This window comes from Sapajus apella, unplaced genomic scaffold (assembly GCF_009761245.1).
Source record: "Sapajus apella isolate SASKATOON/1434 unplaced genomic scaffold, GSC_monkey_1.0 scaffold33, whole genome shotgun sequence".
NCBI lineage: Eukaryota > Metazoa > Chordata > Mammalia > Primates > Cebidae > Sapajus > Sapajus apella.
The window spans coordinates 9,234,124-9,258,597 of NW_022436973.1; the positions used below are offsets into that span (position 1 = coordinate 9,234,124).

The window sequence follows — 24,474 nt, forward strand, 5'->3', positions numbered from 1 at the left end:
ATATGTATGCAGCTGGAGACCATCATCCTAAGCAAATTAACACAGAAACAGAAAACCAAATACCACATGTTCTCACTTACAGGTAGGAGCTAAATATTAGCTGCACAAGGGAACAAAGATGGGAATATATATGGTGAGGCATGGAGGTGCATGCCTGTAATCCCAGGGCTTTGGGAGGAAGAATTACTTGAGGCCAGGAGCTCAATATCAGTCTGGGCAACATAGCAAGACTTCTCTTTTGTGAAAGGAAGCAATGCAATGGTAGCATGCAATGTTGTTCAATAGCATTTTACCCATAGTAGAACTGTGTTCAAAATTAAAGTAAGCCAAGTGCAATATGCATGTTTATAATCCCAGCTACTCAGAGTTTAAGGCAGGAAGATTGTTTGAGCCCAGGTTCAAGACCAGCCTGGGCAACATAGTAAGACCCCATCTCAAAAAACATATATTGGTATTAATCCTCTCAAACCCTGCATCTGCCAGTTTATGCAATATTCTAAATCCTTTATTGTTATTTCAACGATGTTTACAACATCTTCACCAGGAGTAGATTCCATCTTAAGAAACCACCTTCCGGCCAGGCACAGTGGCTCATGCGTGTAATCCCAGCACTTTGGAAGGCCGAGGCAGGCGGATCACAAGGTCAAGAGATTGAGACCACCCTGGCCAACACGGTGAAACCCCGTCTCTACTAAAATAACAAAAATTAGCTGGGCGTGGTGGTCAGCACCTGTAGTCCCAGCTACTCGGGAGGTTAAGGTTGCAGTGAGCTGAGATCACGCCACTGCACTCTAGCCTGGCACCTAGCGACAGGGCAAGACTCTGTCTCAAAAAAAAAAAAAAAAAAAGAAACCACTTTCTTTGCTCATCCATAAGAAGCAACTTGATTCGTTAAAGTTTTATCATGAGATTACAGCAACTCAATCATATCTTCAGACTCCACTTCTAATTCTAGTTCAAATCCTATTTCCACCATATCTGCAGTTACCTCCTCCACTGAAGTCCTGAACTCCTCAACGTCATCCATAAAAGCTGGAATAAACTTTTTCCAAACTCCTGTTAATGTTAATATTTTAATCTCCTCCCATGAAACATGAATGTTCTTAATGGCATCTAGAATGGTAAGTCCTTTCCTGAGGTTTTCAATTTACTTTGCCCAGATGCATCAGAGAAATCAGTATCAGCTATAGTCTTACAAAATGTATTTCATAATTTGGCTTAAATAATAGGACTTGAAAGTCAAGGCTGGGCATGGTGGCTCACACCTGTAATCCCAGAACTTTGGGAGGCCAAGGCAGGTAGATCATCTGAGGTCAGGAGTTCAAGACCAGTCTGACCAACGTGGAGAAACCCCATCTCCACTAAAAAAACAAACAAAAAAATTAGCCAGGTGTGGTGGCGCATTCCTGTAATCCCAGCTACTCGGGAGGCTGAGGCAGAATTGCTTGAACCTGGGAGGCGAAGGTTGTGGTGAGCCAAGATCACGCCACTGCACTCCAGCCTGGGCAACAGCGTGAGACAGAAAGAAAGTCAAAATGACTCCTTGATCCATGGGTTACAGAATGGATGTTGTGTTAGCAGGCAGGTAAACAACATTAACTTCTTTCTGCGTCTCCATTAGAGCCCTTGGATAACTAGGTACACTGTCAATGAACAAATATTTTGAAAGAATCTGCCTTCCTGGGTGCAGCTACAGCCGCCTGACCAGCAGCTACATTTCTGGGCCTCCAGCTCCAGGGAACAGGCAGGAGCCAGGGATTAGTGGGAGCCCCACCTCCAAGGTGGCAGGAGAGAGCTCCCTGAGTGCAGCTGTGGCCGCCCTACCAGGCACAAGACCTGGGCATCTCTGCAGCCTGCATTCTTGGGGCTCAGAAAAGCCCTGACCCCACTGTCCCTACATGCTCTGGGGTGTTTTCTCCTGCTAGCTGACCTCTCTGCTCACCCAGTGCTCACTCCAATCTTGGAGCGGGGTTGGGGCCAAGCCCGGGGCCATGATAGCGGGAGACAGACAGATTCCTGGGGTGAAGAGGATGGTCCCTGGTAAGGCCCCACCTTCTGGCCAGGGAGGGCCTGAAGGCTGGGGGCCAGGCTGCCAGTCCCATAGATGAGAATGGGGATTTGTGGTGCTTCCTCTGGGCCTGCCCATGGCTGCCCATGGACCAAATGGCAGGCACTTTCTCCCCTCTGAGTTCCATAAAAGCCCTGGGCTCAGCCAGAGAAGGGCAGAGGGCTGAGGATGGAGAGACAACTGGACTACCAACTGCAGGGAGGAGTTACCCTCTCTACTGAGAGTTTCAAGACCTGCACAGAGAAGCTACCCTCTCTGATGAGAGCTTCAGAGACCTGCAGAGACATCTGAATGACCTGTCTGTAGAGAGGAGCCACCCTGGTAAGGGCCTCCTCTCTGCTCACAGCAGCAGATGACAGGATGACCAGTGGGCAGAAAGAAGCTACCCTCTTCAGGGCCTCCTCTCTGCTAAGAGCTGAATACTTGACGGGATGACCTGCCTACAGAGAGGAGCTACCCACTGTAGGTCTCTGAGCTATTTTAACACTAAATAAAACTCCTCTTATCTTCTTCACTCTTCACTTGTTTGCATATCTCATTCTTCCTGGATGCAGGACAAAGATGCCACCAGCCAAAGGTGTTACTGGCCACAGAGGTTTCTGGGAAGAAAATCGATACCTCAAAGATCCTGCAACAATATCACAGGTCTGGATGAACACCAAACACCTACCTACCTACCTTCCTTCCTACACTCCTTCCTTCCTTCCTTCCCTTCCTTCCTTCCTCTTTCCCTCCTTTCCTTCCTTCCCTCCTTTCCCCTTCCTTTCTTTCATATTTTAAATGTTTATCAAGGTAATGCTTGTAAATACTTTTTGAAATTTTATTTGAGACAGGGTCTGGGTCCATCACCCAGGCTGGAGTACAGTGGTGTGATCTTGGCTCACTGCAATCTCTACTTTCCAGGCTCAAGTGATTCTCCAAACTGAGCCTCCTGAGTACCTGGGACTATAGGTGTGCACCACCACACCTGGCTAATTTTTTGTAGAGACAGGGTTTCACCATGTTGGCCAGGCTGGTCTCAAACTCCTGAGTTCAAAGCAGTTTGCCCACCTCAGCCTCTCAAAGTGGTTGGATTCCAGGTGTGAGCCACAAAGCCTGGCCAAATACTTTTTGAAAAGTCATGTGGAACTACAAGGCTCATTAACAAAAAATATCAGGTGTATATCCTACCCTGCCCCCCCCCAAAAAAAAACAAGTAGTGGCGTTTCCAAAGCCAGAGACACCTCTGAGACACTTTTACTTGCTTCTTTTCATGTTTACCAACATTTTCCCATATAAAACATTTATACTTCTATTATTGACTTGTATATTTTTTTCTCGTTTTTTCTTGTTTTTATGCGCGATCTAGGCTCTAGTACTTGCCAACTTGTAAATTTTAAATAGTATCTGTGTTAGGCTGTTCTTGTGTTGCTATTAAGAAATACCTGTGACTGGGTAATTTATAAAGAAAAGAGGCTTAATTGGCTCGTAGAAAAGAGGCTTAATTTCCTGCAGGCTGTACAGGAAGCACGGTGGCATCAGCTTCTAGGGAGGCCTCAGGAAACTTACAATTATGGTGAAAGGCAAACGGGGAGCAGACACATCACATGGCAAAAGGAGGGGGGAGAGAGAATATCACACATTTTTTTTTCTTTTCGGGGGGGGGAGAATATGAGAGACAGAGAATATCACTCATTTTTTTTTTCTTTTCCAAGATGGAGACTCACTTTGCCACCCAGGCTGAAGAGCAATGGCTCGATCTCAGCTCACTGCAACCTCCGCCTCCAGGGTTCAAGCAATTCTCCTGCCTTAGCCTCCTGAGTAGCTGGAACTACAGGTGTGCCACCACACCCAGCTAATTTTTATATTTTTAGTAGAGACGGGTTTCACCATGTTGGCCAGGCTTGTCTCAAACTCCTGACCTCATGATTCGCCTGCCTTGTCCTCCCAGAGTGCTGGGATTACAGGCATGAGCCACTGTGTGCAGCCGGTGCCACACATTTTTTTTGTTTGTTTGTTTGTTTTATTTTTTTTTGAGACGGAGTTTCACTCATGTTACCCAGGTTGGAGTGCAATGACGCGATCTCGGCTCACCGCAACCTCCGCCTCCTGGGTTCAGGCAATTCTCCTGCCTCAGCCTCCTGAGTAGCTGGGATTACAGGCACGCACCACCATGCCCAGCTAATTTTTTTGTATTTTTAGTAGAGACGGGGTTTTACCATGTTGACCAGGATGGTCTCGATCTCTTGACCTTGTGATCCACCCACCTCGGCCTCCCAAAGTGCTGGGATTACAGGCTTGAGCCACCGCGCCCGGCAGGTGCCACACATTTTTAAATGACCAGATGTTGTGCTATTGTGAAGACAGCACCAAGCCATGATTGATCCACCCCCATGACCCAAACACCTCCCACCAGGCCCCACCTCCAGCACTGGGGATTACAATTCAATGTAAGATTTGGCCAGGAGAGGATGTGGAGAAACAGGAACACTTTACACTGTTGGTGGGAATGTAAATTAGTTCAACCATTGTGGAAGACAGTGTGGCAATTCCTCAAGGACCTAGAAATAGAAATCCCATTTGACCCAGCAATCCCATTACTGGGTATATATCCAAAGGATTTTAAATCATTCTACTATAAGGACACATGCACATGAATGTTCATTGCAGCACAGTTTACAATAGCAAAGACCTGGAACCAACCCAAATGCCCATCGATGATAGACTGGACAGGGAAAATGTGGCACATATATACCATGGAATATTACGCAGCCATCAAAAACGATGAGTTCGTGTCCTTTGTAGGGACATGGATGAACCTGGAAACCATCATTCTCAGCAAACTGACACAAGAGCAGAAAATCAAACACCGCATGTTCTCACTCATAGGCGGGTGTTGAACAATGAGAACACACGGACACAGGGAAGGGAGCACTATACACTGGGGTCTGTTAGGGGAAAATAGGGGAGGGACAATGTGGGGTGGGGAGTTGGGGAGAGATAGCATGGGGAGAAATGCCAGATATAGGTGAAGGGGAGGAAGGCAGCAAATCACACTACCACGTGTGTACCTATGCAACAATCTTGCATGTTCTTCACATGTATCCCAAAACCTAAAATGCAATAATAAATAAATAAATAAATAAAAATAAAAATAAAATTAAAAAAAGATTTGGCCAGGGACAAATATCCAAACTATATCAGTATCTAACAGGAAATACGATAATTCATACCTTATACTTTCTATCTTTTCTAATATTGTTATATTAAATCAAGTATTTCATGTTAACTTTATTATGGCTTTCTTATACTAGTGTGGTTTACTTCTTGATCAATTAGACACATTAAATCTAATTGTCCTTTTCCCTTTTTCTCTCTCCTCTTTCTCTCTTTCTTTCGATGGGGTCTCTCTGTCACTCAGACTGGTCTGGAACTCCTGGTCTCAAGTGATCCTCTTACCTCAGACTCCTGAGCAGCCAGGGTTACAGGTGCATGCCACCATCCCCAGCTACATTTCCTTTCTTATACAGTTTTTGTTTTTTCTTGGAATTAACAATTGCCTCAGTTTTTGTTTGCCAAATTTTCTGTCATTATCACTGACTCTTCCAGACTTTCCAACGTAAGTGTAAAAATGCCTAAATTATTTTCAACACAGTCAAACACATCAGATACTCTATCAGGTTCACTGGAAACAATTCCCTAGAGCACTTCTTTCTCCAGTTTCTCCAAGGCTACATATAGCTGTCATCTTGGGACTTCCTTCTGCTTCTTTCACAGGTTGATCCCACTTTCTAAAATCTATTATCTTTGTCTTTCTTTTTTATTTGTACATAATATTGGTATATATTCATGGGGTACATATGATACTTTGTTACATACATAGAGTGTGTAATGACCAATTCAGGGTATTTAGGATATCCATAAATTCCAGCATTTATCATTTCTGTGTGTTCAGAAAATTTCAAGTTGTTTCTTCTAGCTATTTTGAAATACATAATACATTGTTGTTTTAACCACAGTCACTCTACTCTGCTACTGAAAATCAGAATATATTCCTTCTATCTAACTGTATGTTTGTACCTATTAACCAACCTCTCTTCCTCCCCGACTCATACCCTTTTTAGCCTCTGGTAACTAACATTTTACTCTCTACTTTCATGAGATAACTTTTTTTTGGCTCCCACATGAGTGAGAATATGTCATATTTGCCTTTCTATGTCTAGCTTATTTCACTTAACATAATGACCTCCAATTTCATCCATCCTGCTGCAAATTACATAATTTATTTATTTATTTATTTTTGAGACAGGGTCTCACTCTGTCACCCAGGCTGGAGTGTGGTGGCGTAATCATAGCTCACTCCTTGACCTCCCAGGTTCAAGAGATCCTCCCACTTCAGCCTCCCAAGTATCTTGAACTACAGGCATGCTACCATGCCCAGCTAATTTTTTTTTTCCTTTTTTTTTTGTAGAGGCAGGGTTTTGCCATGTTGCCCAGATAGGTCTTGAATGCCCAAGCTCAAGTGATATGCCCTCTTTGGCTTTCCAAAGTTCTGGGATTACAGGCATGAGCCACCATGTCCAGCCTAATTTATTCTTCCCCCCACCCCTTCTTTTTTTTTTTTTTTTTAACAGCATGTTGCTCTGTTGCCCAGGAGTACAGTACTGCAGTCATGGCACACTGCAGCCTTGAAATTCTAGGCTCAAGTGGTCCTCCTGACTTTGTCTCCTGAGTAGCTGGACTACAGGCATATGCCACCACGCTCAGCTAATTTTTTATTTTTTGCAGAGATGGAATCTCACTATGTTGCCCAGGCTGGTCTCGAACTCCTGGATTCAAGCAATCCTCCCACTTTGGTCTCCTAAAGTGCTGGGATTACGGGCATGAGCCAACATGCCCAGCCTTCAGGTTTTTTAATTGACAAATAATATTCCATAATGTATATATACCACATTTTCTTTATCAGTCATGCACTGATGGACACAAACTTGATTCCATATCTTTGCTATTGTGAATAGTGCTGCAATAAGCATATGGGTGCAACTATCCCTTGATATACTAATTTCCTTTCCTTTGGATAAATACTCAGTAGTGAGATTACTACATACAGTAATATAGTTTTGTTTTGTTTTGAGGCGGAGTCTTGCTCTGTCACCAGGCTGGGGTGCAATAGCACAATCTCAGTTCACTGCAACCTCTGCCTCCCGGGTTCAAGTCATTCTCCTGCCTCAGTCTCCTGAGTAGCTGGGACTACAGGCATGTGCCACCATGCCCAGCTAATTTTTGTATTTTTAGTAGAGATGGGGTTTCACCATGTTAGCCAAGATAGTCTTGATCTCCTGACCTCATGATCCGTCTGTCTCAGCCTCCTTAAGTGCTGGGATTACAGGTGTGAGCCACCGCACCCGGCCTACTTTTAGTTTTTTTGAGAAATCTGTATACTGTTTTCCATAATGGCTGTACTAATTTACATTCCCACCAACAGTATGTAAGTTTCCTCTTCTCTGCATCCTGACCAATAACTGTTTTTTTTTTTAATCTTTTTCATAATAGCCATTCCAACTGGGGTGAAACGATATCACATACTAATTTTGATTTGCATTTTTTTCTAGTTAAACAATTTTACTGCTTGGATACATAGACAAATTTATGTGACCAGGACAGAGGCCGTAGATGATTCATATTTCCAATTGGGAGTGGGGACTTGCTTGGTCTTTTAAAATCGAGCCAAATACTGAATCCAGCTCTCTATCAGAACCACACAAAATTTAGCATCCTTATCCTTTCTGTTCCTCTCAAGATGTTTTTCAATGGCAGCTGCTTTCTTAATTAAATGGTAGAGATCTTCAGGGAGACCAGGAGCAAGTCCCTTAGACTTAAGAATTCTTAAGATTTTATTGCCTGTCACAAAACATACTTGTGCAACACCATGTGAATCTCTCAGGATCACACCAATTTGTGGAGGAGTCAGGCCCTTCTTGGCCAGTCTATAAATCTGCTCCTTCCTGTCATCAGATGTAAACTTCAGCCAAGTGGGGACACTGCAGTGATAGGACAAAGCCAAATGGGATAGGCCCTTCTCGGGAGCATGCATGCAACCCATGATGGCAGTGGTCAGGCAGCAAAAGTTAATTTGCATTTCTATGATGGTTAGTGATATTGAACATTTTTTCATACACCTGCTGGCCTTTGTATGTCTTATTCTGAGAAATGTCTGTTCAGATCCTTTGCCCACTTTTATAAATGGAATTGTTATTGCTGTTGAGTTGTTTGAGTTCTATGTATATTCTGGATATTAATCCCTAGTTGGATGGTTTGCAAATATTTTCTATCATTGAACAAGTAGTCTCTTCATTCTGTTGTTTCCTTTGCTGTGCAGAAACTTTTTAGTTTAATTTAGTCCCATTTGTCTATTTTTGGTTTTGTTGCCTGTGCTTTTGAGGTCTTAGTTATAAAGTGTTTACTAGACCAATATCCTAGAGTGCTTCCCATATGTTTTCTTCTAGTAGTTATAAGTTTGGGGTAAATTTAAAACTTAAAAGTATTTTGAGTTGATTTTTTTGCATATGGTGAGAGATAGGGGTCTAGTTTCATTCTTCTGCATATGGATATCCAGTTTTCCCAACAACATTTTTAAAAGAGGGTTTCCTTTCCCAAATGTATGTGCATGGTACATTTGTTGAAAACCAACTGGCTATACATTAATTTATTTCTGGGTTCTCTATTTTGTTACCTTGGTCTGTGCGTGGTTTTATAGAAATACATGCTGTTTTGGTTATTACAGCCTTGCAATATATTTTACAGTCAGGCAGTGTGATGCTTCTAGCTTTGTTCTTTTGGCTTAGGATTGCTTTGACCATTTAGACTTTTTGTTCCATACACATTTTAGGATTGCTTTTTCTGTCTTTTTTGTTTTAGTAGCACATATCCTCCAGTGGCTTCCTAAGAAAAGTTATGTGGCGGTAAGAGGTACATTTTTTATCCTTGTATCTAAAAATATCTTTATTTATCCCTCCTATTTGGCTGATAATATAGCTTAGTATAAGAGTTCTAGATTGAAAATGTATTTTCTCTCCGAATTTGAAAGCCTTGCTTCATTGTCTTCTAGCCACCAATGTTACTATTGACAAATATGCTATTCCTATCACCTGCTCTTTCATAAGTAACCTGTTGCTTTTTCCCTGCCCCCTCCTCACCTCCTACCACCAAGATTTTTTATTTTCCCTTTATCTCCTGTGTTAAAAAATTTCATGATGATGTACCATGTTTTTGCTTTGTTTTCTTTCATTATGCTGGGCACTCAGTAGGTTCTGTCACTCTTGAAACTCATAGTTTCTTTGATAATTTCCTTCCCTCTATTTCTTCTGTATTTCTAGAACTCCTGTTAATCTAATGATTGACCTTATGAATTCATCCTCTAATTATCTTTTCTCTGTTATTTTTCCATTTGTATTTCTCTTCTACTTTCTGGGAGATTTCTTGAACTTTATATATTAAGCCTTCTATAAATAACAGCTAGTGCTCGACTAACGACCACGATTGGTTCCGACAGACCAGTCATAACACGATTTGGTCATAAGTTGAGTAGGCTATATGTACAGTACTGTGAAATGATGTTATAAAAATCTTTAAGTCATATTTTATCATAATTTTCTTTCATTGTTATATATCATAATTTTTTGTTCATTTTATGCCATTTGTATCATCTCTACACCATTTTGTTTCTTATTTTTACATTTGTCAGGTTTAAGTAAAACACTGCATTACCAGTACAACTGGTTTAATATTTGCAAAACATACAAAATTACAAAATACAGGTGTAAAAAATACCATAGGAAACATTTTCCCAATTGCAAAACATATCAAAATATATAAACATGTATGAAACATTTTATTGGCCCACTGGTGCTTGGCTGCGGATCGTTGATGTCGTCGTCTGAGGCAGCAGTTGGGGTTACCAGAGTTGGTTTTTTCATAAACATGGTGAGCTGTGTCTGAATTGTATGTTTCTTTTTTTCTTCATAAATTTCATGATGCGGACAAAACACATCGTGCGCCATCCGTTCAATCCTTGCAAATCGTTCGATGTTTGGGTCCACTGCTTCGAAATGTATAAGAAGTTTATTGGGAAGGGTTTGATGAAAAATATCCAAGACACAAAACACAAATTGCTGTACCGAGTCTGGGATAACAGTTGAAATAGTGCACGCGGAGATGGTAGTGCTGCCAGAAGCTGGTCCACACTGTCGTACGCTCAGCTGGGCAACGTTTGCGCTGCCAGATCCGGAGCAGTCGTGGCTAGCGATTGTGGTCGTAAAGTCGAATTGTCGTAAGTTGCATAGGTCGTAAGTCGATCAATACCTGTATTTTTCTATTATTATTAAGAGCAGGTCTTGCTCTATTGCCCAGGCTGGAGTCCGATGGCATCATCATAGCTCACTGCAGGCTCCATCTCCTGGGCTTGAGCAACTCTCCTGCCTCAGCTTCCTGAGTAGCTGGGACCACAGGCATGAGTCACCACACCTGGCTCATTTTTCTTTCAAAAAATATTTTTAGTAGAGAAGAGGTCTAGCTATATTGCCCAGGTTGGTCTTGAACTCCTGGCTTTAAGTAATCCTTCTGCCTTGGCCTCTCAAAGTGCTGGGATTACAGGCATCAGACACCATGTTGGGCCAATTTTTCTATTATAATTTCCCAGAGCTGTTACTTAATCTGTTTCTTTTTTCTTCCTTTCTTTTTTTCTTTTTTTCTTTTTGAGATGGAGTTTCACTCTTGTTGCCCAGAATGGAGTGCAATGGCATGATATTGGCTCCCTACAACCTCTGCCTCCTGGGTTCAAGCAATTCTCCTGCCTCAGCCTCCCAAGCAGCTGGAATTACAGGCATGCACCACCACACCCAGGTAATTTTTGTATTTTTAGTAGAAATGGGGTTTCTCCAGGTTGGTCAAGCTGGTCTTGAACTCTTGACCTCAGGTGATCTGCCCGCCTCAGCCTCCCAAAATGCTGGAATTATAGGTATGAGCCACTGCACCCAGCCTTATTCTATTTCTTTTTGGAGCATTTTATCTTTGCTTTATGGATGCAGTATTTTCTACTATCTCTCATAGACTGCTTAGTGTTTTTTTAAAAATATTCTTCTGTTCTCTTCAGTTTCTGTTCCCTTTGAATTTCTTTTCTCTTTTCTATTTCTATTTGATGCTGTCTTTTTTGATGAAGGTTCATATTAAATATCTGGTGACCCTTTGTTGTCCCTTCATATTTTTTTTTTTTCTTTTGGGACGGAGTTTCGCTCTTGTTACCCAGGCTGGAGTGCAATGGCACGATCTCGGCTCACCGCAACCTCCGCCTCCTGGGTTCAGGCAATTCTCCTGCCTCAGCCTCCTGAGTGGCTGGGATTACAGGCACGCGCCACCATGCCCAGCTAATTTTTTTGTATTTTTAGTAGAGACGGGGTTTCACCGTGTTGACCAGGATGGTCTCGATCTCTTGACCTCGTGATCCACCCGCCTCGGCCTCCCAAAGTGCTGGGATTACAGGCTTGAGCCACTGCGCCCGGCCTTGTCCCTTCATATTTAAGAGTGAGTCACTAACTATTTGGAAGCTCTGTGTTAATAGGAAGTTTATCAAGTTGTGGGTTTCACTGTAGGATGATAAAGTGGGTACCTAGGTGTTTTGTTGGGAGACCTCAAATATCAGTATGTATAGATCTTTCCTCTGGGGTTAATTAATTAACATTAATTCTCTGATATCTTGCCTGGAGAATATAAGCCTTGCTGTCAGCATTTTTGGAGCAAAATTCAGCAGGATGACTGAGTGCGTCTCACCATTCAGCATGTAGACAGTTCAACTAATCTCTGTTTTCAGTCTGATATCCTCCTACCTTAGCCTCCCTGCTATTATCTTTAGCTGTGCCTGGTATCTCAGTGTCTGGAGCTTCTCTACTTCAATTTTGTCCCAGAGGGTGCCAGGGAGATGAAAGAGTAGTTGTCTAAGTGAGAAGGAGGGAGAAAAGGACCTGGCAGTTTACCTTCCTATAAAGGCTTTTAGCAAAACCCTCTCTTTTCTGCCTCTCACATCACCTCTGCTTCTATAGCATCTGCTCTGTCCCAGTCCTGCCATTCTAGTATTCTGCAATATGAATCTGTTTGTCTCGTCAGTATATCCCTCAGCAAACATTTAGAATTGTTTTCTCAGCTCAACCATGGCTTTCCAGCTTCCAAAAATGTGTTGATATCCTGAATTTACTATTGTCTTTTTTTATTCTTTGTCTGTAGGCTGGTAACACTAAAAATATTAACTCACTGTTACTATAGTGATTTGGGGGAGTGAACAGGGATAAACATATGTGTTTAATCTGTCCTAGCATAAACAGAAGTGCAAGATGACTGCCAAGATGCCCACTCTTTGCTCCTATTAAAAAAAAGTAAGATCCGGCCAGGCACGGTGGCTCATGCCTGTAATCCCAGCACGTTGGGAAGCTGAGGCAGGCGGATCACCTGAGGTCGGGAGTTTGAGACCAGCCTGATCAACATGGGAAAACCTCATCTCTACTAGAAATACAAAATTAGCCAGGCCTAATTTTATAGGCGCATGCATATAATCCCAGCTACTCATGAGGCTGAGGGGCATGCCTGTAATCCCAGCTACTCAGGAGGCTGAGGCGCATGCCTCATGCCTCAGGTGGCACATGCCTATAATCCCAGCTACTCAGGAGGCTGAGGCATGAGAATCACTTGAACCCTGGAGGCAGAAGTTGCAGTGAGCCAAGATCTTGACATTGCACTCCAGCCTGGGCAACAAGAGCAAAACTCTGACTCAAAAAAAAAAAAAAGTTAGAGCCAGAAAATTCATAGATATGGTGCAGTGGCTCACGCCTGTAATCACCGCACTTTGGGAGGCTGAGGCAGGCGGATCACCTGAGGTCAAGAGTTTGAGACCAGCCTGGCCAACATGGTGAAACTTCGTCTCTACTAAAAATACAAAAATTAGCTGGGCATGGTGGCAGGCGCCTGTAATCCCAGCTACTTGGGAGACTGAGGCACAAGAATTGCTTGAACCCAGGAGGTGGAGATTGTGGTCAGCCAAGATCACACCAATCCACTCCAGGCTGGGCAACAGAATGAGACTCTTGTCTCAAAAAAAAAAAAAAAAAAATTCATAGATAAAATTCTGCTCTCATAGGCCAATGTGGAAAAAGCAGGAGTCTGAGAGTTGTAGTCCATGTGTCCAAGCCTTATTATTATCATTCCCTGGTTATCTGATGCTAGGTAAGTTAAATTTCCTGACCACCTGTTTCCTCATCTGTAAAGTGGTGATAATCATCCCTTTACAGTCTATCTTACTTGTAATGATGAAGTTAAATAATTGATATAAATATATAAACACCAAATATGTATCATTTATCATAAACTTTAATTACCAGTAGGCATAGTCAAATATATTTTGAGAGGCACTGTAACATAGTAGAAAGAATATGGGCTACAAAGTCACACAGACTTGGGCTCAAATTCCATCTCTGTTACTCATTGTGTTATGCTTGGTAAGTGACTTACACTCTCTCAGCCTTAGTTAACCTATTTATAAAATGGGTATATTATTAACCTGACAAGGCTGTTCTGAGTATTAAATAAGATAATGCATGTAACATATCTGCTATAGAGCCTGACACTTAGTAAGTACTTAACAGATACTAATTCTTCCGTGTAGACCCCTAATTTGAGACAAGCTTTTTTATACTAACATGAAAATCCTAAGCTTTTCTTAGTTCATGCTAAACTACATTGATAATTAGCATCTTGGATCATCAATAGTCCTCATAAAAGCTTATTTATTTGCTGTTTTCCCAGGACCAAATTATAAGGTGAACAGCCCAAATTAAAAGGATTCCTCATTCAAGACCTCTGAAGTCAACTGGCTACTGCTGAGGCATCTTTAGCATTTCATTATGAAGTAAGATGTGAAACTTGTAGCAAATAAGAGATCAGAGACTCTGGAATACTAGGAATAACTACAACTCAAAAATTATCTTAAAAGTTTGTTTTTTGGTTTTTATTTGATTCTCATACAAATCTAGATTCCACAGTCTTTTTTATCCTGTTTAAAGATGAATTAATGGAGGCACTGAGTGAAGAAGCAACTTCCTTGAGACTCAGCTATCAGTGGTAAACAACCAAGAACTCCAACCTTGGTCTTTGCTCTCCCAGTTTAGTGTTCTCTTTTTAAAAAATATGGTAAAATACAAATATCCTAAAATTTACCATTTTAACCACTTTTAAGTGCATTCACATTGATGTACAGCCAATTTCCAGAACTTTTTCCATCTTGCAAAACTGGAACACTATGCCCATTAGACAATACCCTCTTCCCCCATCTCTCCCTAGACCCTAGCAACCACCATTCTACTTTCTGTTACTATGAATTTGATTACTCTAGGTACCTCATATAAATGAGATAATATAGTATTCATCTTTTTGTGGCTAGCTTATTTCACTAAGCATAATGTTCTTAAGGTTCATCCATATTGTAGCATGTATCAGAATTTCCTTCCTTTTTAAAGCTGAATGATATTCTATGGCACGTATACCCCACATTTTGATTACCCATTCATCCACTGATAGACATCTGGGGTGCTTTCCAGGTGTGAATAATATTTAAGTGAACATGGGTATAAAAATATCTCTTTGGGACACGGCTTTCAGGTTTTTTTTTTTTTTTTTAATATACCTAAGTTGAGGCAGCAATTAATAGCCTACCAACCAGAAAAAGACCAGGTCTAGATGGGTTCACAGCCGAATTCTACCAGATATACAAAGAGGAGCTGGTACCACTCCTTCTGAAACTATTCCAAACAATCCAAAAAGAGGGAATCCTTCCCAAATCATTTTATGAGACCAATATCATTCTGATACCAAAACCCAGCAGAGACTCAACAAAAAAAGGAAACTTTAGGCCAATATCCATGATGAACATAGATGTAAAAATCTTCAATAAAATACTGGCAAACGGATTGCAACAGCACATCAAAAAGTTTATCCATCACGATCAAGTAGGCTTCATTCTGGGGATGCAAGGCTGGTTCAACATACGCAACTCTATAAACGTAATCCACCGCATAAACAGAACCAAACACAAAAACCACATGGTTATCTCAATAGATGCAGAGAAGGCCTTCGACAAAATTCAACAGCCCTTTATACTAAAAACTCTCAATAAACTAGGTATTGATGGAACATACCTCAAAATAATTAAAGCTATTTACGACAAACCCACAGCCAATATCATACTGAATGGGCAAAAACTAGAAGCATTTCCTTTGAAATCTGGCACTAGACAAGGATGCCCTTTCTCACCGCTCCTATTCAATATAGTATTGGAAGTTCTAGCCAGAGCAATCGGGCAAGAAAAAGAAATAAAGGGTATTCAATTAGGAAAGAAAGAAGTCAAATTGTCTTTATTTGCAGAGGACATGATTATATATTTAGAAGACCCCATCATCTCAGCCCAAAATCTCCTTAAACTGATAAGCAACTTCAGCAAAGTCTCAGGATACAAAATCAATGTGCAGAAACCACAAGCATTCCTATACACCAATAACAGACTTAAAGAGAGCCAAATCAAGAAAGAACTGCCATTCACAATTGCTACAAAGAGAATAAAATACCTAGGAATACAACTAACAAAGGATGTAAAGGACCTCTTCAAGGAGAACTACAAACCACTGCTTAAGGAAATAAAAGAGGCCACAAACAGATGGAAAAACATTCCATGCTCATGGTTAGGAAGAATCAATATTGTGAAAATGGCCATACTACCCAAAGTAATTTATAGATTCAACGCTATCCCCATCAAGCGACCTATGATCCTCTTCACAGAACTGGAAAAAACCACCTTAAACTTCATATGGAACGAAAAGAGAGCCCGCATAGCCAAGACAATTCTAAGCAAAAAGAACAAAGCTGGAGGCATCACACAACCTGACTTCAAACTTTACTACAAGGCTACAGTAATCAAAACAGCATGGTACTGGTACCAAAACAGACATATAGACCAATGGAACAGAACAGAGGCCTCGGAGGCAATGCCACACATCTACAAGCATCTGATCTTTGACAAACCTGACAAAGACAAGCAATGGGGAAAGGATTCCCTGTTTAATAAATGGTGTTGGGAAAACTGGCTAGCCATGTGCAGAAAGCAGAAACTGGACCCCTTTCTGACACTTTACACTAAAATTAACTCCAGATGGATTAAAAACTTAAACATAAGACCTAACACCATAAAAACCCTAGAAGAAAACCTGGGCAAAACCATTCAGGACATAGGCATAGGCAAGGACTTCATGACTAAAACACCAAAAGCATTGGCAACAAAAGCCAAAATAGACAAATGGGATCTAATTAACTCCAGAGCTTCTGTACAGCAAAAGAAACAATCATTAGAGTGAACCGGCAACCCACAGAATGGGAAAAAATTTTTGCAATCTACCCATCTGACAAAGGGCTAATAGCCAGAATCTACAAAGAACTAAAACAAATTTACAAGAAACAAACAAACAAACCCATTCAAAAGAGGGCAAAGGACATGAACATACACTTTTCAAAAGAAGACATATATGAAGCCAACAAACATAAAAAAGTGCTCATCATCACTGGTCATTAGAGAAATGCAAATTGAAACCACACTGAGATACCATCTCATGCCAGTTACAATGTTGATCATTAAAAAATCTGGAAACGAGATGTTAGAGAAGATGTGGAGAAATAGGAACACTTTTACACTGTTGGTGGGAGTGTAAATTAGTTCAACCATTGTGGAAGACAGTATGGCAATTCCTCAAGGACCTAGAAATATTCCATTTGACCCAGTAACCCCATTACTGGGTATATATTTATAAATCGTTCTATTATAAAGACACACGCACATGTATGTTCACTGCAGCACTGTTTACAACAGCAAAGACATGGAACCAACCCAAATGCCCATCGATGATAGACTGGACAAGGAAAATGTGGCACATATACACCATGAAATAGTATGCAGCCATAAAAAACGATGAGTTCTTGTCCTTTGTAGGGACATGGATGAATCTGGAAACCATCATTCTCAGCAAATTGACACAAGAACAGAAAAACAAACACTGCATGTTCTTACTCATAGGCGAGTGTTGAACAATGAGAACACAGGAATACAGGGAGGGAAGCATCACACACTGGGATCTGCTTCGGGGGACTAGGGAAGGGACATTGAGGGGTAGGGAGGTTGGGGAGGGATAACATGGTGAGAAATGCCAGATATAGGTGACGGGGGATGGATATCAATTACCATATGATCTAACAATACAATTACTAGGTGTATGTACGTGTGTGTGTATATATATATATACCTAAAAAATTCCTAGAAATTCTTAAACAGAATTGCCATATGATCTAACAATAGAATTACCATATACATATATATATATATCTAGTTATATCTACATCTATATCTATATCTATATATATCTAGTTATATATATATATACCTAGTAGGGTGTGTGTGTGTGTGTGTGTGTGTGTGTGTGTGTGTGTGTGTGTGTGTACGTGTACATATGTATATAATATATATATATATGTGCATATATACATATATATATATGTTTAGGGAGAGTGGTGGGTACGGAGGTTGGGGAGGGATAACAATACAATTGTATTGTTAGATCACATGGTAATTCTGTTTAAAATTCTGTTTAAAAGTTTTTAGAGGCCGGGCGCGGTGGCTCAAGCCTGTAATCCCAGCACTTTGGGAGGCCGAGGCGGGTGGATCACGAGGTCAAGAGATCGAGACCATCCTGGTCAACATGGTGAAACCCCGTCTCCACTAAAAATACAAAAAAAAAAAAAAGTTTTTAGGAATCATTATACTCTTTTCCATAGGGGCTGCATCATTTTATAGTCCTGCCAACAGTACACAAGGGTTCAAGTTTTTCCACATCTTGATAATAGGTGTCATTTTCTGGAGGGTTTTTTTTTAAGTAACAGCAATTCTAACGCTGTAAAGTAGTAGCTCATTATAGTTTTCTTAAGAGTTTTGAAGTTTTCTGTACAGATGTGAAGATACTAAGTAACCTTGGATAACATCATCAAAAAACACTCATATTCTTTTTTTTTAATTTATTTTTTTAAGAGACAGGGTCTTGCTCTGTCACCCAGGGTGGAGTGCAGTGGTGTGATCATAACTCACAGCCTCAAACTCCTGAGCTCAAGGGATCCTCTTGCCTCACTCAGCCTCTCAAGCAGCTGGTACCAGAGGCACATGCCACCATGCTTGGCTAACTTTTTAAAACATTATTTTTTGTAGAGACAGAGTCTTACTATGCTGCCCAGGCTGGTCTCAAACTCCTGCCTCAAGCAATCCTCCCACTGTGGCCTCCCAAAATGTTGGGATTACAAGCATGAGCCACTGCACCCAACCTCAACAAATGTTTACTGAGCTCCTAATAGGTGCTAGGCATTGTGCTGGGTATTGGGGTTATAAGTCTCTTAAGAGCAAGGGAGAAAGATGGGCTATGAATAGTGACCAAGGTTCTGAGTATATATAAGGTACACTGAATTACTCCTTATCGAGGGCCTGCTAATCTTTCAAGACTCTCAGGTCCTTTTACAGCTCATGCCTGCAATCCAAGCACGTTGGGAGGCCGAGGTGGGAGAATCACTTCAGGCCAGGACTTTGAGACCAGCTGGGGCAACATAATAACACCCCATCTCTACCAATTTTTTTTTTAATTAGCTATGTGTGGAGGTGGGCATCTGTAGTTCTACCTACTTGAGAGGCTGAGGCAGGAGGATTGCCTGAGCCCAGGAGTTTGAGGCTGCAGTGAGCCATGATCGTACCACTGTACTCCAGCCTAGGTGACAACGTGAGACCCTGTCTCAAAAAAGCAAAAACAAAAACTGATCACCTCCTTTTATAGAGAATCATAAAAGCAGTATGTAAAACATTTATTTCCTATGTTCACACCCAATTATTGCAAACAGAGTACAGCTGGGAGGTTTCCCATTCTGTCTTGGGAAGGAGGCTACATTCAAGAAATGAAGACTGGTACAAGTTAGTAATTAGCACTTATACCTACTACCCCGTATGGGTGCCTGCATTCATAAACGTGCGACGTTTTGGGGAAGCAAAGAAATATAACTAAAGCACAGATCCTGCACTCCACAATCTCAAAGACAGTTACAACATAATATAATAAGGGCTGGGCTGGGCGCGGTGGCTCACACCTGTAATCTCAGCACTTTAGGAGGCCAAGGTGGGCAGATCAACTGAAGTAAGGAGTTTGACATCAGCCTGACGAACATGGCAAAACCCGGTCTCTACTTAAAATACAAAAATTAGCTGGGCGTGGTGGTCAGCACCTGTAATCTCAGATACTTGGGGTGGAGGGGGGAGCTGAGGCAGGAGAATTGCTTGAATCCAGGAGGCAGAGGTTGTGGTGAACTGAGAGCATGCCATTGCACTCCAACTGGGGCAACAGCATGAGAATTCGCCTCAAAAATATATATACATATATATAAAATAAGGGCTGTAATAGAAGATAAGTAGAGAGAAAGAAATAATATTTTCTCTAGTAGAGAAATCAAAGCCTTCTTTAAAAAAGTAAAGTCTAGATCTGGATCTTAAAGGATGACAGGAGTTCATCAGGTGGGAGCAGGAGGGAAGGACATTCTAGAGAGGGAGAAGCATGGAAAAAATGAAAGGGCAGAGCATGTTTATGAAATAGTAAATGATTTAGTATGACTGGAACTTAGCATACATGATGGAGAGTGTATGTAAGAAGGGTAGACAGGTAGCATGGTGAGGAGAGCTGGAAGGTAGACTGTGGAAATCTATTTTTCTGAAGGTAACAGAGAATTAACTGATTTTTAGGCAGGGGAGCAGCTTGATTAGTTGCCCCCCACCACAACCCCAGGAAACTGGATGGGCTAGATGGAAGATGAACTGGAGTTACAGAGAACCAAGAAAAAGGTATGGGAGAAGGAGGTCAGGGATTAACCAAATAAGATCTCAAGGATCATGAAGATGGCTTGCTGTGAAAAATACCCTGAGGTTTTTATTTGTCACAGAGACAGGGTCTCATTATGCTGCCCAAGCTCCTCTCAAACTCCTGAGTTCAAGTGATCCTCCTGCCTCAGTCTCCCAAAGTGCTGGAATTATAGGCCTGAGCCATAATGCCCAGTCATTCAAAGACCCTTGGAGTAGAGCAGCAGAGATCAGGACCTCGTGTATTTGACCTCTAAAACCAGAAATCTGATTTTCCTTAAGCACGTATCATGGAACAGATACTTGAGGATTGATTCACAATACCAAATTCATAACAGATTGTGGTATAAAGGATAATTCTAATTAACTAATATACATTCATTCATTCATCAAATACTTACAAAGAATCTACTTTGTGTGAGCATTATTCTAAGGAACTAGGGACACAGTTGTGATTAACAATTTCCTGTCCTGACAGCTATAGTCTCTGTGGAATATAACATAGAATGTATGTTTCCAGTGAGTAAAATATTTGTTTGCTGTCCAGAGCATTTCCTTCCCAGCACAAAGGAACCAAGGATTTTAAGTCAGTAATCAAAATGTTATTTGGCAAATGATCAGAAAAAAGAGATGGGACTAAGACCCATTTCATTCAGGCCACAAGTAAAGCCCGAGCTTATCTTCACTCTAGAACAAGTACACCTCTTTAATGACTAGCTTTTAACCATGTTCTGTGGATTCATAATTTCTCTATCCTGAACACTGCTGAATGGAATAAGCCATCCTGGCTTATTTTTCTCTTTCTGGGTTACAGGTAAACCATTTCAATTCTAACACATTCTTTCAGACAGATTATAATACAATTGAGTTTAATTATGTTAGCTTCAGTCATTTTTACTATACATGATCAGATAAAGGCTCCAGCCTCACCTATTTCATTGTAAGCAATCATAATGTAATTTTGGGGACTAATGGGTTTTCAACCATTAATTCAACAAATATTTCCCAAATATTTACTTAATTAATTTATATATTTTTTTGAGACAGAGTCTCACTCTGTCACCCAGGCTGGAGTGCAGTGCTTAATGTCTGCTCACTGCAACCTCTGCCTACTGGGCTCAAACAATTCTCTTGCCTCATCTCTCCCGAGCAGCTGGGATCACAGGCGCCCACCACCTCGCCCAGCTAATTTTTGTATTTTTAGTAGTCACAGGGTTTCACCATGTTGGCCAGGCTGGTCTCGAACTCCTGACTTCAGGTGATCCGCCCACCTCGGCCTCCCAAAGTGCTGGGATTACAAGTGTGAGCTACCGTGCCTGGCCACCAAATATTTATTAAGTGCCTATGATAAGCCAGGCACTCTGCTAGGTCCTGGGAATATCAGAGTTAACAAGACAGATTTTTGCACCTATGTTAAAGAAATCTGCATACATTATAGTAGTGAAGTGAGATTAAGAAAATTTTAAGTCAGCTGGGCAAGGTGGCTCATGCCTGTAATCCCAGCACTTTGGGAGGCCAAGACGGGCGGGATCACGAGGTTAGGAGATCAGGACCATCCTGGCTAACATTATGAAACCCCATCTCTACTAAAAATACAAAAAAAAAAAAAAAAAAAATTAGCCAGGCATCCCCACAGTCCCACTCATTCAGGAGGCTGAGGCTGGAAAATCGCTTGAACCAGGGAGGTAGAGGTTGCGGTGAGGTGAGATCATACCACTGCACTACAGCCTGGGCAACAGAGTAAGGCTCTATCTCAAAAAATAAAATAAAATAAGAAAATTACAAGTATACAACAGAAAATTAAACTGTGGCAAGTGTTACAAAGGGATATGAGAAAATGTTGCATCCCAAAGCTGATGACAATAACCTGGACCAGGCTAGTGGCAGTGACAAGAGAAGTTGTATTTGCAATCTATTTTAGACATTGAATTAACAAGACAACAGTGAACTGAATGAAGAAGGTAAGGAAAAGGAAGGAATCAAGGCTAACTCTTGGGTTTTAATTTAAGCAACTGGGTAAAGAGCAGTACTATTTCCACAGAAATCCAGGTACAATACACATAGAAAATATCAGTTTTTATGCAGATTATAATCTCTATCTGAATCATGTTTTCTGTAAGTTAAATATTACCCATGAGGATGTGTGACCTTGCTTACTAAATAAAAAGAGCACTAAGAATCATGAGATCTAGGTTTTAGTTCAAATACTGTCACTATTTAACTTTAAGTCACATTCTCTACAAGCCTGCTATTTTATGGGTCAAGTGAAGAGACTGAGGAATAGTTCAAAAGCAATGAAAACATATAATTAACCTTATACAATTAAAGGACTATCATCATTAGCTTACTGTTTGACAGCTGGAGATCTGAGATGGTATTAAGTATGGCCCAGAGTGAAGACTCCTGTAGTCTGATTCTAGATCTCTATTTTTGTGTGTGTGTGGATTCCACAACTTGGCTTCTGTATTTATGAAACAAAATTACAGTGATTTCTCTCACAGGCATAAGAAGAAAATCCATAAACATCTATATGCATTGCAGATTCCTGGAGGAAAGGAGTTATAAGAATATACATAATTATTTGTGTTATGAATAAGTAGGATCAATCTCTCAGAAAACCAGGAAAAGTTTAGCTATCATTGCTTTGTGACTTTTGCCAGGGAATCTTTGCTTTTCCTAGAAAATAAATTACTACCTTGAAGGATGTCTGAAATCTCTGAAGGAAGCCTTCTTGCACATAGCCAGTTCAGGAAGGTTATACCTGGTACCATGCTGTAAGGGAAAAGAAATCTTTTCATTAAAGTGGTCAAGAGTATTTGCTAAACATAGCAGCATTTCCCAAACAGGGAGTGAAGCTACAATGAGGTCTCATTAAAACTTTTTTTTTTCCTTTAAGACTTTGTTAGTCTGTCTTAGTGTGAAATAAGTTCCTTGGTGTGATCTGAGTAACTTATTTCTTAATTTTAAAAAATCTTTTTTTGTAGAGATGGGTCTATGTTGCTGAGGCTGATCTCTATAACTCCGGAGCTCAAGCAATCCTCCCACCTCCGCCTCTCAAAGTGCTGGAATTACAGAGGTGAGCCACCATGTCTGGCCCACAGATCATTTCATAAGCTCCTTTTCTTCACCTGTATCACTTGTCTTCTCCTTTTGTTTTTTTCCATTTCACTTATTTTTCCTTTCTCTGTCATTTTCGTAGTTGGAACAGTCTTTTCCAAAACTTAGGCCACACTGTTTCCCTCTGTTCTCTTCAAGGCCTCCTACTTACAATGATTTGGAGACTGTCATGTACCAAATGTTTCTCTCTCAAAGATCCAAAAAATGGTGTACACCAGTGGTTCTCAAACGGGTGGTTCTGTCCCTCCCAGGGGATATATGGTAGTGTCTGAAGACATTTTTGGTTGTCACGACTAGGGGAAGGATGCAACTGGCATCTATCGTATAAAGGCTAGGATGCTGCTAAACATCTTACAATGCACAGAACAACATCCCACAACAAAGAATTATCTAGCCTGACAAAGAATTGTCTGCCAATGTCAATAATGCTGCCATTGAGTAACTATGATATGCACAAATATCAGCAGCTGAAAATGACTAAGGTTTGGTGGCACCAGTCCAGGCTCCTTAGGGATTCAGATTCTCAAGGTGGTAAACTGGCAGCCACTGGCATCAGATTGTCTGGACTTGGATTCCCAGGTTCCCTGTTTTGCTGGCCATATATGGCTTCTGACTAATTATTCAGTGCCACAAAAGCAGTTTCCTCACCTGGAAAAAAGAGCTAATAAAGCATCCATCTCACTAAGACATAAGCTCTTTGAAAGCAAGGAACTGCCATGCTTAGATTAGGGACTGGTATCCAGTAGAGAGTACTAGGTGTCTGTGGATTATTTCACACAGTTGGTGTTGAGGCCTCAGCCTCCCTGAGTAGCTGGGATTACGGACGTGAGCCACCCAGCCTGGCCAATAATTCTTACATAATAAGAAAGTAGGGCGTGGTGGATCAGGCCTGTAATCCCAGCACTTTGGGAGGTCAAGGTGGGCGAATCACCTGAGGTCATGAGTTCAAGAACTGAAGAACTTAACATGTGCTGCCCTGTTGAACACTAACAATTTCACATAACTCCAACACGGCAAAACCCCGTCTCTACTAAAAATACAAAAATTAGCCGGTGTGGTGGTGGGCGCGTATAATTCTAGCTTCTCTGGAGGCTGAGGCAGGAAAATCGCTTGAACTTGGGAGGCAGTGGTTGCGGTAAACCGAGATCGTGTCACTGCATTCCAGCCTGGGTGACAGAGTGAGACTCTGTCTCAAAAGGAAAAACAAAACAAACAAAAATAAAGTAGAACCAAGCGAGGCTAAAGCTGCAATTGGTAAAAAAAAAAAAAAAAAAAAAAAAAAAAAAAAAAAAAA

At 41.1% G+C, this 24,474-nt stretch overlaps 2 protein-coding genes and 1 long non-coding RNA gene across 4 annotated transcripts in view; 1 reads left to right on the forward strand and 2 right to left on the reverse strand.

Moving 5' to 3' along the window:
• ASIP (agouti signaling protein) overlaps positions 1-24,474 on the reverse strand; it is a 193,065-nt gene that overhangs the window by 167,412 nt on the left and 1,179 nt on the right. For both annotated transcript variants that reach the window (XM_032295221.1, XM_032295222.1), the window contains exon 2: positions 22,759-22,835. The gene's annotated coding sequence lies outside the window, so the exon portion shown is untranslated. The remainder of the gene's footprint in view (positions 1-22,758; positions 22,836-24,474) is intronic.
• Positions 676-18,956, forward strand: LOC116562806. Its single transcript, XR_004274101.1, has 2 exons — positions 676-722; positions 18,825-18,956. It is a non-coding gene; the product is annotated as an uncharacterized LOC116562806 (long non-coding RNA).
• Positions 7,661-8,299, reverse strand: LOC116562803 (40S ribosomal protein S13-like). The gene has a single exon (XM_032295220.1). It carries the CDS (start codon positions 8,220-8,222, stop codon positions 7,764-7,766), a length of 459 nt encoding a protein of 152 aa, XP_032151111.1. The 5' UTR covers positions 8,223-8,299; the 3' UTR covers positions 7,661-7,763.

What these genes read in the sequence shown, in the direction of transcription:
- LOC116562803 (XM_032295220.1), bottom strand. Translation starts at nt 8,222, where the DNA reads ATGAAAAAATGTTCAATATCACTAACCATCATAGAAATGCAAATTAAC.